The 15,577-nt window shown below is 36.3% G+C and overlaps 1 protein-coding gene across 1 annotated transcript in view; it reads left to right on the top strand.

Annotated features, from left to right (window-relative positions):
• KIF16B (kinesin family member 16B) overlaps positions 1–15,577 on the top strand; it is a 141,164-nt gene that overhangs the window by 35,250 nt on the left and 90,337 nt on the right. Inside the window, exons 11-12 of the mRNA XM_059469025.1 lie at positions 599–664; positions 3,165–3,224. Of these exons, the coding sequence (XP_059325008.1) occupies positions 599–664; positions 3,165–3,224 (126 nt within the window). The remainder of the gene's footprint in view (positions 1–598; positions 665–3,164; positions 3,225–15,577) is intronic.

Raw genomic sequence — 15,577 nt, forward strand, 5'->3', positions numbered from 1 at the left:
TATTACATATGCACAGTGGTATAAATCTCTGTATAATTTATTTCCTGTTTCCTTTGTATTGCCAGAGCACTGTATTACAAATGCTTCTGTAGATCTGAAGATACTGTTTACCAAAATGTGGTGCTGGATTCAGTGTAGAAGGTCACACACAATGAATACTGCCTGTGTGTTTTTGTTCTTTAGTAATTTTCCTCTTCTAAAGCCAGTTATGTTAAGATACAGATATTAAAGATAAAGCAGTATGCAAAAATATTAAAGCAAAATGGACAACTATTCATGCATAATAAAATTTCATGATTTTTAAAATATAAAGAAAACTGTATTAGGAGTTACCTGTTATAAATGTGTCTGGTTTCTCTGTGTGTGGCCATGTGTATGAGTGAGTGAAAATAGTACTTTCAAGCCAATTTGAAGTATCTGCTTTGACAGGATTTTGATTATTCTGTTTACAGTATTTCAAGGTAAAATGGTATATATTAAAGTTAAAGGAAGTTTATGCTAAGAACTCAGAAAAGTTGAACAATTCAATTTCATTTGGTTCCCCCAGAAATAGTGACTGTTTTCTTTTTGAATTGATGTTTACTCTTCATGGTTTTAGATTGCACTCTTGGATTCTCCAACAGCTTTAAGTATGGAGGAAAAGCTTCAACAGAATGAAGCAAGGGTGAGTTAAAATTTCATAAAGCAGTTTTTAAATATCAAAGAAAAGGAAAGGTGGGTGGTCTGGATGCAGGCATACTCATAATTTTCAGGAGTTTTTTTTTGTGCAAGTAAGCTTTTTCCAACCAGGAGCCTTGCCTTGATTCTTTAAAAAAAAAAAGTAGGTGTGTGAATTAATAATTTTGTTATCCTACTAATATAATATTGTAACTAAGAACAAAATACATCTCTTATATTTATATAGTAGTTCTGTTTATGAAAATGAAATGAAAAGACTTGTTCCCTGACCAGCCTGGCTTACTAAAAAAGTATGTTTGTAAATAGCCTAGAGAGAGAAAATCCACTAAATCTCAGTAACAAGTAGCAAGTAATCACAGTAATAAAATATTCAGTGTCTACAAAAAACAGCAAAAGATTATGGGGAGAATAGTCACCTCTTCTATGCTTTGAAGTAATTTATAACTTGTGGTGTGGGGGTAGGTTTTTAGAAAACTTCAGTATTTAAATCTGGTGTGTAGAAATCTATTAAGTGCCTAATTAGCCATCCCTTTGGGGGAGGGTCTTAGGTCTGGGTGTACTTCACAGTGTGCTTTTCACCAAGGTTTTTCAATAGTTCCAGCCAAATGTAGAGGCTGGAAAAAATTTCCAGACAGTTTGGATAACTCACAGCATCCAGAAGAATCTAGATATAATGGTACTATCATTTCTCTGATGAGCAGTCTTTCATTCTGTATTGTATCATTCTGTGTTAATTCTTTCCTGTGTATTAGCTTGCTTTGAAAGCTGTTGCAAATTGGTTCAGAAAAAAGAGTAAAAGTCATACTTTGGAAGAGGCAAGAGGGAAATATTTGAAATTATTCAACTACATGGCAGCAGGTATTTATTCTGAAAACTGCCAAAATGATGCCAATCATATGTAGATATGATGCCTCTTGAAAAAAATGGCTCCTTAGGTGGTTTAAACGGTCAGGTTTACACTGGTACTGCTTCAACCTTTAGAATTAGAAAATTTATGTCTTGCTTTGAGAATCCTGTTTTATTTATTTATTAGTCTTTTTATTTATTTATTCTTTTTGAGTACAAACAAAAAGCTTTTATCTAAGAGTAGCTCAGTAATGTAAATTGCTGACTCTAGGCTAATTGGAGTATGTTATTCATGTTCTGACAGCAACCATTGCTTATCGTGCTCAGAAGTGTTGGCCCTGCTGTTTGGGGTGTTTATCAAGTGTATTTTATTACCTTTGTCAGCCTTGTTAAAAGGTTATGTGATTACTGTTCCTGATAATTACAACAGGCATAATTACTGAAAATTCTTGCATGTTGCAGTGGTTGTAGCTTTTTTATAATTGAATGAGTGCAAAAACTAATTTGTTTGTATAGATTTAAAGACTTTATCACCATATTTATATTCCCTGACAAGTATATGGTGACTTTCTAATGAGTTTATTTTTCTTACATAAGAATAATTTGGAGTACTTTAATTTAAAAGATTTAATTAAAAATGACATGTTTCTGAGCAATACAAATTTTTCTGATATGGTGACTAGAGCTGTGATAGAATTCCTTCATGTTTGTCTTTCATCTTTTGAAATTTATTTTGTTTTAATATTCCACTTAGAACATTAAAATAAAAAGTGATAGGACTAAAGGAAATGGCCTCAGGTTGCTTCAGGGGAGGTTTAGATTGAATATTAGGAAAAATTCCTTAATGGGAAGGTGGTTAAATATTGGAAAAGGCTGTCCAGGAAAATGATTGATTCGCCATCTGCAGGGATATTTAAAATACCCATAAATGTGGCCCTTCAGAGGGATGTGTTCAGCAGTGGCTTGGCAGTGCTGGGTTAACAGCTGGACTTGATGATCTGAAGGTGTTTTCCAACCTAAATGATTTTATACCCAGCACTCTCCCTGCCTGTAAAGCCTTTGCAAGCATCTGCTCCGTATCGCTGATCTCAAACTTGATTTTTCTTGTATCGCTTTTCGGTTTCTTAAATTTTTTTCTTCAAGTCCACCACTGTCTTTGATCTGACTTCCATATTGTGCTGATGACAATGACGTGGGTGATTTCTGAATTGCAGCAAATTTTGCTCTGGTTTGCTGCTGAAGCCTGCTGGTCTGGCTCTTCCTCTGCTTGCCATCCTCTAGAGGGGATTTTTGCCTTACCATGCCTGCCTGTGCCATGGGAAAGGAGCTGTCCTGTTGTAACTAGGAGATGAGTCTGTGGCAGTAAACTTTGTCTGATTAAAGCACTTTATGAAACTGTTTGAAGGTAGATAATTATTTGAAGTAATTATCCCAGACTTTCTTTTCATCTTACAGTGTAAATAAGAATTTTTAAGTATTGTAGATATGGCAAGTATTGCAGGAGCATCAGTGCTCTTCTAAATGTTTAAGTATTAAACTTCACAAAGAATTACACAAATACTTAGTACTTCTTTGAGAATGCATTTTTCAAGAACTTTGGAAGAGATGTGAATTTCTTCAAAATTTGTTTTTTTTCATAGGTACAAGAACTGACCAAAGAGTGGACTAACAAGTGGAATGAAACTCAAGATATTCTGAAGGTAAGGCAGATAAATGAATTTTCCTCTTGGCATTTGACCTAGCTTTAGTATTTTCCTTAAAAAAAAAGTTATTTTTCTAAGTCATGTTCTTTGGTTCAGCTCCGTGTTATTCACCATAGTGACCTCACAGTGCAAAACAATTTCTCTCTAACAAATCTTTAAATTGCGGAATAGTTTTCTTGAATTAAAAATGCAGAAACCCTGGGCCAGAGACAAGTGGATCCCTCATATCCTTGGTATTTGTGTGGTATCAACAAGACCTGAGAATAATCACTTCTTATCTTACATTGGCTGTCTCAGTGGATGTAGTGCAATTTAGATATGGATTTTCCATTGTCCTGGTGAGATTTTATATTGGTACTTGGTGCATGATTGAGGTGGCAGTTTGAGGTTATATTTTAACAGGCTGCTTGATGATTCCATGTGTTTGTACAAGCACATGAGTGCATGCACACATACACAGAGGAATAATTCCCACAATTTATTTAATATATTAACTAATATTTTTGTTGCCAAATGTTTTATTCTGTTAAATAAAAATTTTGAAAATTAAGCTTAAGCTTTTAGATTTGCTGAACACAACTGCTTTGTAATGCAGTTCAAGCAAGCATTTAGAAGTAATTTATTAATTCTCTGTATCGCTGATCTCAGACTTGATTTTTCTTGTATCACTTGTTGACTTCTTAAATTTTTTTCTTCAAGTCCACCACTGTCTTTGATCTGACTTCCACATGAGTTGAATGGCTCTGTGCTTAAAAATAAAAATAAAGCACATACAGCAGAGAGAATGGAGTAGGGTTGGTGACTGCTTAGCAGTTGGCATGACAGAATGGACTGTTGGATGTTTATCTACATACTGAACTGGGAATCATCAATTGCATATTCATCAGAGATGTTTTGGCTACATCTTTGTTCTTTTGTTGTTTTGAAGCATCTATGCATACATGAAACTTTAATTCTCTCTTTATTCACGTGTGGATGGGAAGTCCATTGTCACATGCAACATTTGTGAATTTTGGTCAATTGTGGAAGTGAACATTATGTTGCATGTGGGAAGTTTTGGAAGCTCTGTGTTGGAAATGCACTGATTGATGCACATAAATTACAGAATCAGAGGAGATGTTAACTGAACAGTACATATGAACAAGGGAAAGCTGCATTTGTTAAATAATTGAATCTAAAGGACTTAAACACAGAAGCTGTAATTTCTGATTTTCTGGCACTGAGCTTTTTCAGCATGATTCTTGCAGCTTCTGTATGAACTGCACTCTCACAGGATGATATTTGAGTGTATGAATATACCTTATATTCCACTTTTGGGTTAAAGGCAGTTGATTCAACTTTCTTTGTCCCAAACACCCTGAAAATCTGCAACAGATTTCTTAGTGATACTGTTCTATTTTACACCATTTCACTGAAAGTATCCATATTTTTATTCACTTCTTGTTTAATGATTCATGAAATCACTGACAGCATATGAGTGGGAAAGGGCTGTTTGGAAGTTTGCCAGGCTGAGTCACTGGAAAGCAGATTTTAAATTTCAGAGAGCAGTGATGTTTTCTGTTACGGGTTCTCTGCGAGTTCACTGGGGTTTTTGTTTTGTTATTTATGTCCCTCCCTTGCACACAGAGACAGTGCATGTTGTAATTTTAAAACCAGATTGTCTTGGTGCTCTGAGAAGTGAGACTTTGTATGTCCACATCAGTGAAGTCACACCTCCCAGTTTCCCCATGCCATAATTCAGTAACTTTCAGAACATTATTAAGGTACTTAGAACTTCAGGTTTGTATTATATTTAAAGCCTCCTTTCCCTTGCCTCACCCTGGCTTTGCTATCCAGAGATAGTTGGTGCCTTCTAACTCCTGACCTGCAACAGGCTTGAAGAATTAAAAACCATTTGCTTTTCAGTTTCTAACACTTTTTGCTCCAAATCTTGTAGACATATGTCTTCAAGATGTAAGCGCACTTGTTTGTAGCCGAATGGGATTCCCTACTTTATTGTATATAATAATGATTTTTTGTACTAAGTTCTAAATATTAAAGTTCACAAGTTCTAAATATTAAAGTTCATATGATTTTGACTTGTGCTCACAGGCTGCTGGGGAAATCTGTTAATGTTTAAATCCAAAATAATTGAAAGGATTTGGCATAAGCCATGTAAAATGCATGTGAGACTCGCAGGGCATGCTGGTGTCTTGCACTAGAGCAACAGAAAATTGCTGGAAAAAGTTACCTGGCATTCAGTGATTACAGTGCTTTCATCAGGCAAAGACGCCTGACAAATAGTGTTTTGCAAGGAAGATGTTCCTTAAATATTTTTACCTTTCCCAGTTATTTTGAACCTTGTTCAAAATTAGACCAGCAGCATCTAAATGCTACCTTAAAAATAATTCATAGAGAATGGAAAATACTCTCCAGCTAGAAAACACCACGAAAAAGAAAAACCCATGTGGAGGCAGGTTTTTGATAAAAAGTGTTTGGCAGCTTAAAATTAAATTTTTCTAATCAGCATGATACCACATGTGCAACTCACCTGTGCATCCCAGCATTCTTCCTTATTTCTGTTGGTAGCTTTTGTCCCCTTTGACATTTGTGTGTAGTTAACCTGAAGTTGTGTTGTTCCATCTTTAGAATATTTTGAAGTATCCTATGTGCAGATGTTGTCTGTTCTGGATTTGGGGTAGTGTGCAGTGGCTGAATGCCACTGTGAGCTGTGAACATCCTGTGTAGTCTTTCATTGTGTTGATGATAGATTGGGCATATCTTGGGCTGGGGGTTGTAGCACTGATAGTGTGCTCTTTTTCTTTTGTGCTTTTGGGAGAATCCTCTTGGAGGGTGACTGTGGGTGGTGGCTTCCTCTGGAGTCTGAATTATTGTCAACTCACACCTAAAGCCCAAATCTTCTCATTTTCTGTATTCAAGGCTTAGGACCCTGCATACATCAAGGGTTAATTTTGTGCTGACTAAATGGAGGAGTCTTTATTGTGTGGCATGGCAGGTTCTTGGTGTTGATCTGCCTGAAGTGCCAAGCATTGTTTATAGTAGTGATGTTTGTTTTCATCCTTGATCTTCTCACTGTAATACAAACTGACACTCTAACCTTGCTTAGTACTACACTCTGTCACCCATCCTTGTTTTTAATAGCAGCGAGGATATTTGAATGCTTTATAAATTTAATAAATATGTGGAGATGCTTCACCATTGTGTAAAATACTGCATCAGAGCCCAAAGTGTTAGTGTTTGGTTTGAAGTCCACAGGCTTTGGGTTATTTCTTTAAATGTCACCGAAGGATTGCACAGATTTACAGAAGTGTTGCTTTACATTGCTTCTGTCTTCAGATGTCTTGCAACCTCAGCACTTAACTGGAGCATTTAGCTTTCATCTCAAGCTTACTGGATCTTTGTGTGAATTTTTTTTTTTTTTTGCCTTCTTCTAATGTTCTTTCATGTACATTGCCAAAAAGAAGAGGAGGAGGGAAGAAATCCTGTTTGCTCTTTTCCTTAGTTTGGTCCTTTTTGTACTGTTCTGCTAAAGATCAATCGTGGGATCTAAGATGTTAGGGTAACCTAGCCAACTTGTGATTTTTTTTCTCTTAATTGGTAATTTAATGAATTGGTATGAAACTTCTTTTGATGTGGCTGCTTTATTTGACTGCTTGTGTTGTCATTCTCCTAGAGATCTTTTTTTTTAGCGTCACCTTTTTTTTGTCATCCTTTGTGCATGTTTCAATTTTTTTTTCTGACCTTTAGCAGCTTTTAGATTAATCTTTTTAAAATGTGCGCGCCTTTATAGAATTCTCTGCTGATTTTTCTTCCCAATTTTCTTTTATATTTCTCTTCCTTTTTGTGTTTGTGTAGAAATTGGTATGACTTTGAGCTGTTGCCTTTCTAATGTATGTCATTTGTAGCTAGTTTAAAGGTATTTAAATGCTCTTTTTAACTTATTTTTAGTTTGAAGTAGATTTAAAGTTCCCTTTTATTTGCTTATCCTGTTGTTTGATTCTAACCATGTTATTAGCTTTGTGTGTTGATGTCAAAGGATGTAGAGGGATCTATCATCAGAGTCTATTAAAGGCCAAGGGTTTTTTTTGTGTGTATGTGTCTCTAATTCCTGTGATCAATAGTTTAACTAGTCTTTACTTCAGCTGGCTTTGTCCTGTTGATTTAGTGACAGCACCTCACGTGCATCAATAATTCTGCTGCAGTACTTTACCACATGGAGTGCAAATATGTAATTGAACAGTGTTTATTGATGATTTATTATTATTTTTCTTTTTTATACTGTTTGGTTGACTACTGCTTACTAGTGTATATTTATGTCTTAACAATGGTTGTTCCTACATGAGGAAGAAAACTGTCTGTAAACTGCTTATCTTCAAGCATTAACATCTATTGGTTGTTTATATCATGCCTCTTTTTGGGGAAACTGAAATACCCTTGATTTGCCATGATGAATAAATACAGATTAATACCAATTATTTTGGTGGACATACTCATCTAAGAAGGGGAATTATCTTTCTTTTTGTTATTTTGAAGCATCTATACATACATGAAACTTCGTTAGTTCTCTCTTTATTCACATGTGGATTGGGAAGTCCATTGTCACATCCAGCATTTGTGAATTTTGGTCAGTTGTGGAAGTGAACGTTATGTGGGAAGGTTTTGACAGCTCTGTGTTGGAAATGCACTGATTCATGCCCATAAATTATAGAATCAGTGGCAGTTTTAACTGAACAATACACATAAACAAGGGAAAGCTGCATTTGTTAAATACTTGAATCTAAAGGACTTAGAAACTGTAATTTCTGATTTTCTAGCACTGAGCTTTTTCAGCATGATTCTTGCAGCTTCTGTATGAACTGCACTCTCATAAGATGATATTTGAATGTATGAATATACCTTATATTCATTCCACGTTTGGGTTAAAGGCAGTTGATTGAACTTTTTGTCCCAGATTCTTTAGGAACCTTGACTGTATGCAGTAGAGACAGTAGGAGACCAAAAACTCCGAGCAGCTGTGTTGCTCATTACAAGGTGTAGATTAGTATGACACAAGCAAATATATTTTATTGTAACCATTTGCTTTCCATGGTGAACTCTGTCAACAGCAGTTTGTTGTGTTCTATATAAATGTTGCATTTCTCTACATTTGTTTTCATAGCCAGATAATCTTTAAACCCCATTTGCTGAGTGGTATTAAACCACTGTTGTCTCAGTTGTTCTGCCTGAAACGCTGGGCACACATCACCATTTTGCTGTTTTGTGCCTTGTTGTTACTCCCTATTAACTGTGACCCACTTGTCTGCTTTCCTCTTCTCATCTGTGTTGTGTTCTACCCCAGTGTGTTGCCCTTTGATGAGCATTTGTTTTCTCCATTCTTTCATATCATTGCTTTACCAAGCTCAGTTCTCAGGTGAGAAGTGCTGTCAATTAGCACCTTCTGCTTTCACCTAAAATTCTCCTGTCTACTTCCACTTTTGATGGCAGCAGGGTTGAGGAGTTGTAGAAGCTCTTGGGCTTCTGAAGAACAAACTCTTGGACTTCTAAAAAGTAAATAGGCTTTAATCCTGCCCTTTAGAAGTGCATGTGAGTTTTAGAGACCTCTCCTCAAATGTCTGTGGAGAACAGGTTCTAAGATTGGTTCTGTTTACAGGTCAAATAAAAAAATGGTGTTACAGGCCTGGTGTGCATCTGTAGATAAAACAATGTTTACATGATGCTGCATTTAAACCATTTGCAGCTTTGGCATGTGTGTTTATTTGTATGCTTGGCAGGAATTGTTTCTAGGGTTTTTTCTGTTTCGGTAAGTGAATAATTTTTGTGAACTTGTTGTTAGTTAGGCACATTGGTGTTGCATTTAGGTTATAATCTCTGTTGTTGGCAGTGTTTGAAGCATATTGGTCTATTTCTAAAGGGAGAATTACATCTGTACTTTGACTTGAACAAACCTTATTTGATATTTTATAACTTATCATCTGTTTGTATTAGAAAACTCTTACTGCATGCTTCCCGATTTTGCTTCCTTTCTAAAAGCTATGTCATCTGCTTGAATTTTTTAGAGAATTTTTAAAAATCTCTGCAAAATTAACACAGGATTGCACAGCTGTGAAGCTGGCAGAAAGAATTTAAGTCAGATGTTGCTGCTTTGTTTTCAGTTAGAAAAGTTCATAGAATAAATAGAGTAGCAACTCTGTTCCTAGGGATATTGACTTTCTCAACAATTGTCCTCCAGCAATTATGTATTATATGTTCATTATAAAACTGGATTTGTATGGAAAAGAAAAATGCACATTCACATTAAGTAGCCTCTTATTAACATATTATGTTTCATAGATTTGCGTTCAGCTGGCTTGTGAGTGATGTGCAGAGGAAAAGATATTATGAAAGTTTTAAGAATTATGATGTTAATTATTCTTGTTTATCTTGGTCAGTAATCACTCAATAAATGAAAATAGCATCTTTTCTCTAAAGCCTGTTTAACTGTGGTTTTGATTTCTTGCACTAGATGTCACTGCAGATACAATAATCAAATTCTTCTGCATGCTTAATTTGGATTTAATTCAGATATTTTAAGGGAAAATTATTTGCAATATCTTGAATTTCATTGCTGTTTGCATCCACTAAAATAAGTTTATGAGAATGCCAAAACATTGCTTTAAGAGCAAGTCTTGAGGAACCTGAGTAACTGTTCTGACAAAAACACTTCTAAACAACAATCCACAGTTGTACTGCACTGCAAAGTGATTTTGTACATTAAGATTTATTGCACTTATTTTTCAGTGCATTTTTCAACCCTCTTTTTCAACTGACAGTATGTCTAGAGTGTTTGAGAAATTTAGCTAAAGCCTTTAAAACATATTTATTTTCTTAAATTTGTATCCTTGGTATTTTAGAGATGTAAAAGATCAGTTTCTGAGAGAGGCAGATCTTTTATTTGCTCAGGTAATACAGGGGAGAAGGCAAACAGGTTTTTGGACATAAAGGTCTTCACCAGGCCACTTCTGCTAATTGCTTCACTGGATATTGCCCTGGAAACACCAGTGGCAATGATATGCAGTTTCTATTTATAACTGCTTCTTTTAACATTTTTCTCCTGATTAATCACTTCTGTAGATTTATAACTGAGTTTTAGTACACGAAAATTTAATAAGTTTGTTTTTTAAATCTTTTTTAAGAAAGTTGTCTGATAACAAGGGAGTGTTTACTGTTTTTGATCCTTTCACATTATTTACCCACAGCATGGGCAGTGATGAGTAATATCAAGCTTAGCTCTCAATTTTATTAGGATTTGTTTTATTACACCTGGCCTTGTGCATTATGTATTTATTTCCCAAGTGTAGCAGTTACTAGCAGTGGTTGTAGTTAAAACAGCATCTGTTCTGGTCCGACGATTTCTCCTTTGGAATTTGAGGTTGGACAGAGATTATCCAAATATGATTTACCTTTTCATACTCTATGACTTAACAGATACCATTATTAAGTGATGATTATTACTGAAGTAAGTTTGTCTCAGCCTTGGCTTGGTGTTGTCAGAGCATGAAAAAGGTACTGAACTGGGAACTGGTGCTACTTATCTACTGTAGCTCTTTTCCTAATAGAAACAGAATTGAAAGGATCCCAGCCACCTGAGGAATTCTGAGTGCAGCAGTCAAAAGTTGATTTCAAAAGGAATAATTGTCTGCTTTCAAGTCTTTGTGCCACCTGTGTTCATCTGATGAAGAAACCTCCTTTTTCTCTTGCAGATGCTATAGCTGCCTATGGTCCCTTTGTGGTGGACTGAGCACTTTTAACTTCCAGTTTCTGCTAGAAAGTTGTGATCAAGAGGCGCCTAATGCTACTGATTGGTTTTTGTTTCAATTTTAAACATTTTTTCCCACTTGTCACCAGCTAGGCCAAAAGAGAAGCACAACTGGGGACTGCAGTTTCTGAGCTCACCAATCACTGATTAAGGCAGCTTGAACAGTTTGGTTGATAAGGCTGAGCATTTCAAAAGAGCTCTCCAGTGTCTAGGAGTATCCATATTTCCAAATATTTCACTGCCCTCCTCCTCCTTCCAAGTGGGGCCCTGCATTTGCAGATTATTCAGGCCATGCTTGGCTTTAATGCATCACTAGAGCTTGTAGGTGGTTTTCAAATGAAAGGGAGTCAGAATGGGTGGCTTTTGAAATCCTTTCTACAGCTCAGATGCCACTTGTTCAACAAGTCCTCCTGGGCATTTGTTCTGCTTTCCTATTAATTATCTTGTGCCAGGAAGGTGGTCTAAATTGAAATCAGTGGAGGCTCCTGAAAGAAAAAGAAAAATATCCTAAAAACTGTTTCTCCCAAAGGATCAGCAGAGAAGTATTAAGAGAGAGAAAAAATGTAAAGTTCTCTTTAGATTTGGCTATGGGATGGGAGAGAAGGATTCCAACATCAGCAGTTTAGATGAACCCTAAATTTAAATCTGCCTCACAAATGAGCTGTTTCTAATGATAGTGTGATGTGAAACGCTGGAACCATTTTATTCTGCTGGTGTTTTAGCAGTATATTTAGGAGTTTATTGCTGTGTGATTCTGATACCTTTGAGTGCATTTTACTGTTGTGCATCCGAGTTGGCATCTTAAATGGCAGCTGGGCATTAGCCTTGATTGATCAGAGTCTTAAACACAGGTGGTAGCACAGACTGTGGCTGTTGCAACAGGCAAGAATTGCATCTAACTATGCATATTCCTCTGCAAAAGTCTCCACTGTTGTGTTGCTAGTTCTGAAATCTGTTTTTTCTCCTTGGTGGTTGTTGCTTGCGAGTGTGCATAGTCCTTCTTCCTCCTCCAATTCCATCCAATAGCATGGGTTACATGTGGATCCAGAGGAAGGAATTCACAGATTTAAAGCAGTCTGTTACTTTAGATTAATCTCTGCAGAAGTAGAGATGAATATCTAGGTAAACAGAATTCTAGATAAGTGAAACAATTCTCCCATTGCCCTAGAAACATGTAAAAAATAGCAAAATAGCTTTAAAAATTAATAAATGTATTTGCTATGAGCCTAGGGGTTTTTTTTCTCTGACTCATTTGTCATCCAGCTTTAGCAACAAATGAGGTAGGAGTCCTGCAGATAATAGTCCACTGCTTTCTCAATTCATTCCCAGAATAAAGTCTATGAAATAAATTATTTACAGGTCCTGTAGAAAATATGTTATCATGTAATTAAAGGCTGTTTTGTAATGCATATGGAAGAAGAGATGAATGAAAATAGCCTGTCTCTTTGTCTTCCAGCCAGGCCTTTTCCCCTTTTTAGCTATCAGCATGAGGAATACTGAGGGTGGAGTTGCTGTCTCCTTGCTGGGAGATATAATATCTCTTTGGTGGTGTCAGTAATGGCAAGGAAAGTCTTTTTCTCTGCCCCAAATGTCAGTGTTGCAGTATGCAGACTTACTTGCCCTTTGTGTGTCCTCAGTGTGTTCACACATAGGAGACTCTGGAGTCTCCTTCACTTGAGACAAACCAAATTTGCTCTGGGTATCTTACAAGAGTAGCTTTCCCTTAGATCAGGGTAGTGGGGACAGGAACCAGCCTGCAGCAGATGCTCTAGCAAGGAAAATAGAAGCTTTGATGGTTTAAGTTTTATAAGCCACTGGGAAACAGGATTTTACAGACTAGTGTCCAGAAAGCCAAAATAGGAACCTCTGCTTACAATTAGCCAAATCCTGCAGCTCTATTCAGAGGATTTTTCTCAGATGTCAGAAGTAGTTCTGTCTGTACAAAAAAGTCTGAAGTGTTTGGAGCAGGCATTTCAGCTTCAGTTGGTTGTTGGAAGTCCAGGAATGAGGGCCAAATTTTCTGAAAAATAATTTTGGATATGCTAAGGCTTCTTATAGAAATCCCTGCAGCACATAAAATGTAGAGGTGCTTTGGGATGCCACCACAACTGTAGGATTTATGTATATTGGTAGCCAGCTGTGTGTCAGCAGTGAGCAAACTGTTCCAAGAGGGAAAGAGAAATAATGAAAAATGGAGAGGGCAAGCTGACCTCATGAGACTAAGAACTGCTCCTGTAATTTCATTATTTTTTACATCATTCATTTTCCATCATTTTAGCTTCAGTGTCTTAGCAGCTGCTCATTTAAGGAGTTTTACATCCTGCATTGGCTTTTTGGACCTGTGTTCATTGCAGAGAGCTGTTGATGCCTCTCTGGGCTGCTGCAGGAGCACCTGCATTTTCACACTAAGCTGTTCACAACAAACCTGCAGTTTTCTGATCTTGCTTTTTACAGACTCTTCAATTGGCATCTCTTGCTTGATGAGGGTGCTACCATCTGATGCTCTGGGAAATGGGGGAAAAACTGCTTAGGAAGTTTTTGCAGTGGTAGTTTTCTTTGTGGTCTTGGATAGTAGAAGTTTCTTTGTCTCAGAAGAATGAGAATTGTCTTATCTCTACTAAACTTTTTGTTTTAAATGCACTGAAACCAGTACAGCCAATAGTGTGGTGTTAATTCTTTGTTTCATTATCTAGAAGACACAGTAAGAGTTTGTGCCTTACCCAACATCTATATGCACAAGTAAATCAATATCCCCTTTCATAATTGATGGCTATATAAGTAATTTATTGCCTATTAAGGCAGTTATTTTTTATACTAAGGCATTATTTTATTTATTATTTTTATATTAAGACATTATTTTTAATTTTCAGAAATGTTTTATTGAAGTCCCAGGATAGTCCCAAATGTAACTTTTGCATGTGCACAAGTTATAAAGCATACACCTCCACTGATGGTGTTTTCCATATTTCCTCCTCTCTTAGCATTGCCTCCCAAATAACATGTACTACTTTTGAGGCTAGTGGTTCAAAATTTATTTTGATATTCCAGAAACCATACCTATGTCAAACTGAAATAAAACATGGGGTAGCAGTTTGATACTGTATATGCAGCTTTATAAAAAACTCAAGTTTTTTAAACAGACACTCGCTAAGATAAGGAGCAGCTTCACTGATTCGATACAGAGCAAAAGAATTTTTCCTACTTTAATATGTAGGCTGTCACTTCAGTGAGAATCTCAGACATTTCAGAGTTGTTTTTTTGGAACACTTTTTTTTTTTTAACCCTGGAATTGTTGGTCACAATTACACACTAATGAATTTTTTTCAGCTGTTAGTGTTTTGCCTTAGCTGATCTGGTTATCATAAGTATTTTTAAGGGAGCTAGTCTATAGAACAAGAAGGGTGTTCATATAACCAGTTTTCATCCAAGACACAGCAAGCAAAATACTCAGCTGTGCTTATTCCTTAACCTTGTAAGGGAATATTAGTAGTAAGCCCAAACCAAATTTTCATCTTTTGAAATATTTTTTTTGCTCCTCTTGTTCCTCTTGTCCATACACTAAATGTTTTCTCATACTTTGAAGTGAAATTTCCTTGTTCCTCTTTTAGTTCTTTGAGCAATTCTATGCATAGAGAAATCTTTCTCCATTTTCAACCTCCTTATCAATGACTTCCCTAATGTTGGCCTTTCTAGTGTTTCTTGACATCCATTTCCAGTATTTTCTTATATTGGGAGGTTACTTTGTATATGCTACTTGTCTAGAAAACTATTGATGAAGTGTCTGTCTGTGGCATTCACATTCTCTGAAAAAAATCCCTTTGCTCAGGATTTTTCTCCTGGGAAGCTGAGAAGGCTCAGAGAAAAAGGAAAACAATTCTTATCTCATTTGCTTCTCCTGTGTTTTGCTCCTTTGGAATGTGTTTGGAGATTGTTTACCCACAGGTGATTGTTTCACTGGATTCTGGTGTGAGTTGTTCTGAATCTTTGGCCAATCAGGGCCAAGCTGTGCTGGGACTCTGGAAAGAGTCATGAATTTTTATTATTATTGTTTTAGCATTGAGTAAGTATCTTTTCTGTGTTCTTTAGTATAGTATGGTATTCTTTAATATAAAATAATATCATAAAGTGATAAATCAGCCATCTGAGAACATGGAGTCAGATGTATCATTCCTGCCTTTGTCAGGGCATTCCCTGCAAATACAATATCTGTCCATCTTCTGGATGGCAATGCAGCATTCAAAAGTAAGGACTGGGTTTGTTCCATTTCTTCAGCCTTTGGTAGTTTAAGCCCTCAATGCAAGCATGAAAAGCTCTTGTCCACAAAAATCAAATGAATTACCTGGTGTGCAGCAAACCAGTAATTACACACTAGAGAGAGATATTGAACATTTATTTCAGAGTTGACCAACCCTGGGTGCTTTTGGTATTGCACAAATCAAGCACACCAGCTGTCAGAACTTGTTGCTATTTATACATTTTAACAAACAAAGGAATTAGTACATTGGCTACAAGTCACCTAATTCTCATATTAGTTGGTATTCCCTCTTCTGTTGGT

The sequence above is a fragment of the Ammospiza nelsoni genome, chromosome 3 (genome assembly GCF_027579445.1).
Source record: "Ammospiza nelsoni isolate bAmmNel1 chromosome 3, bAmmNel1.pri, whole genome shotgun sequence".
Taxonomy (NCBI): Eukaryota; Metazoa; Chordata; class Aves; order Passeriformes; family Passerellidae; genus Ammospiza; species Ammospiza nelsoni.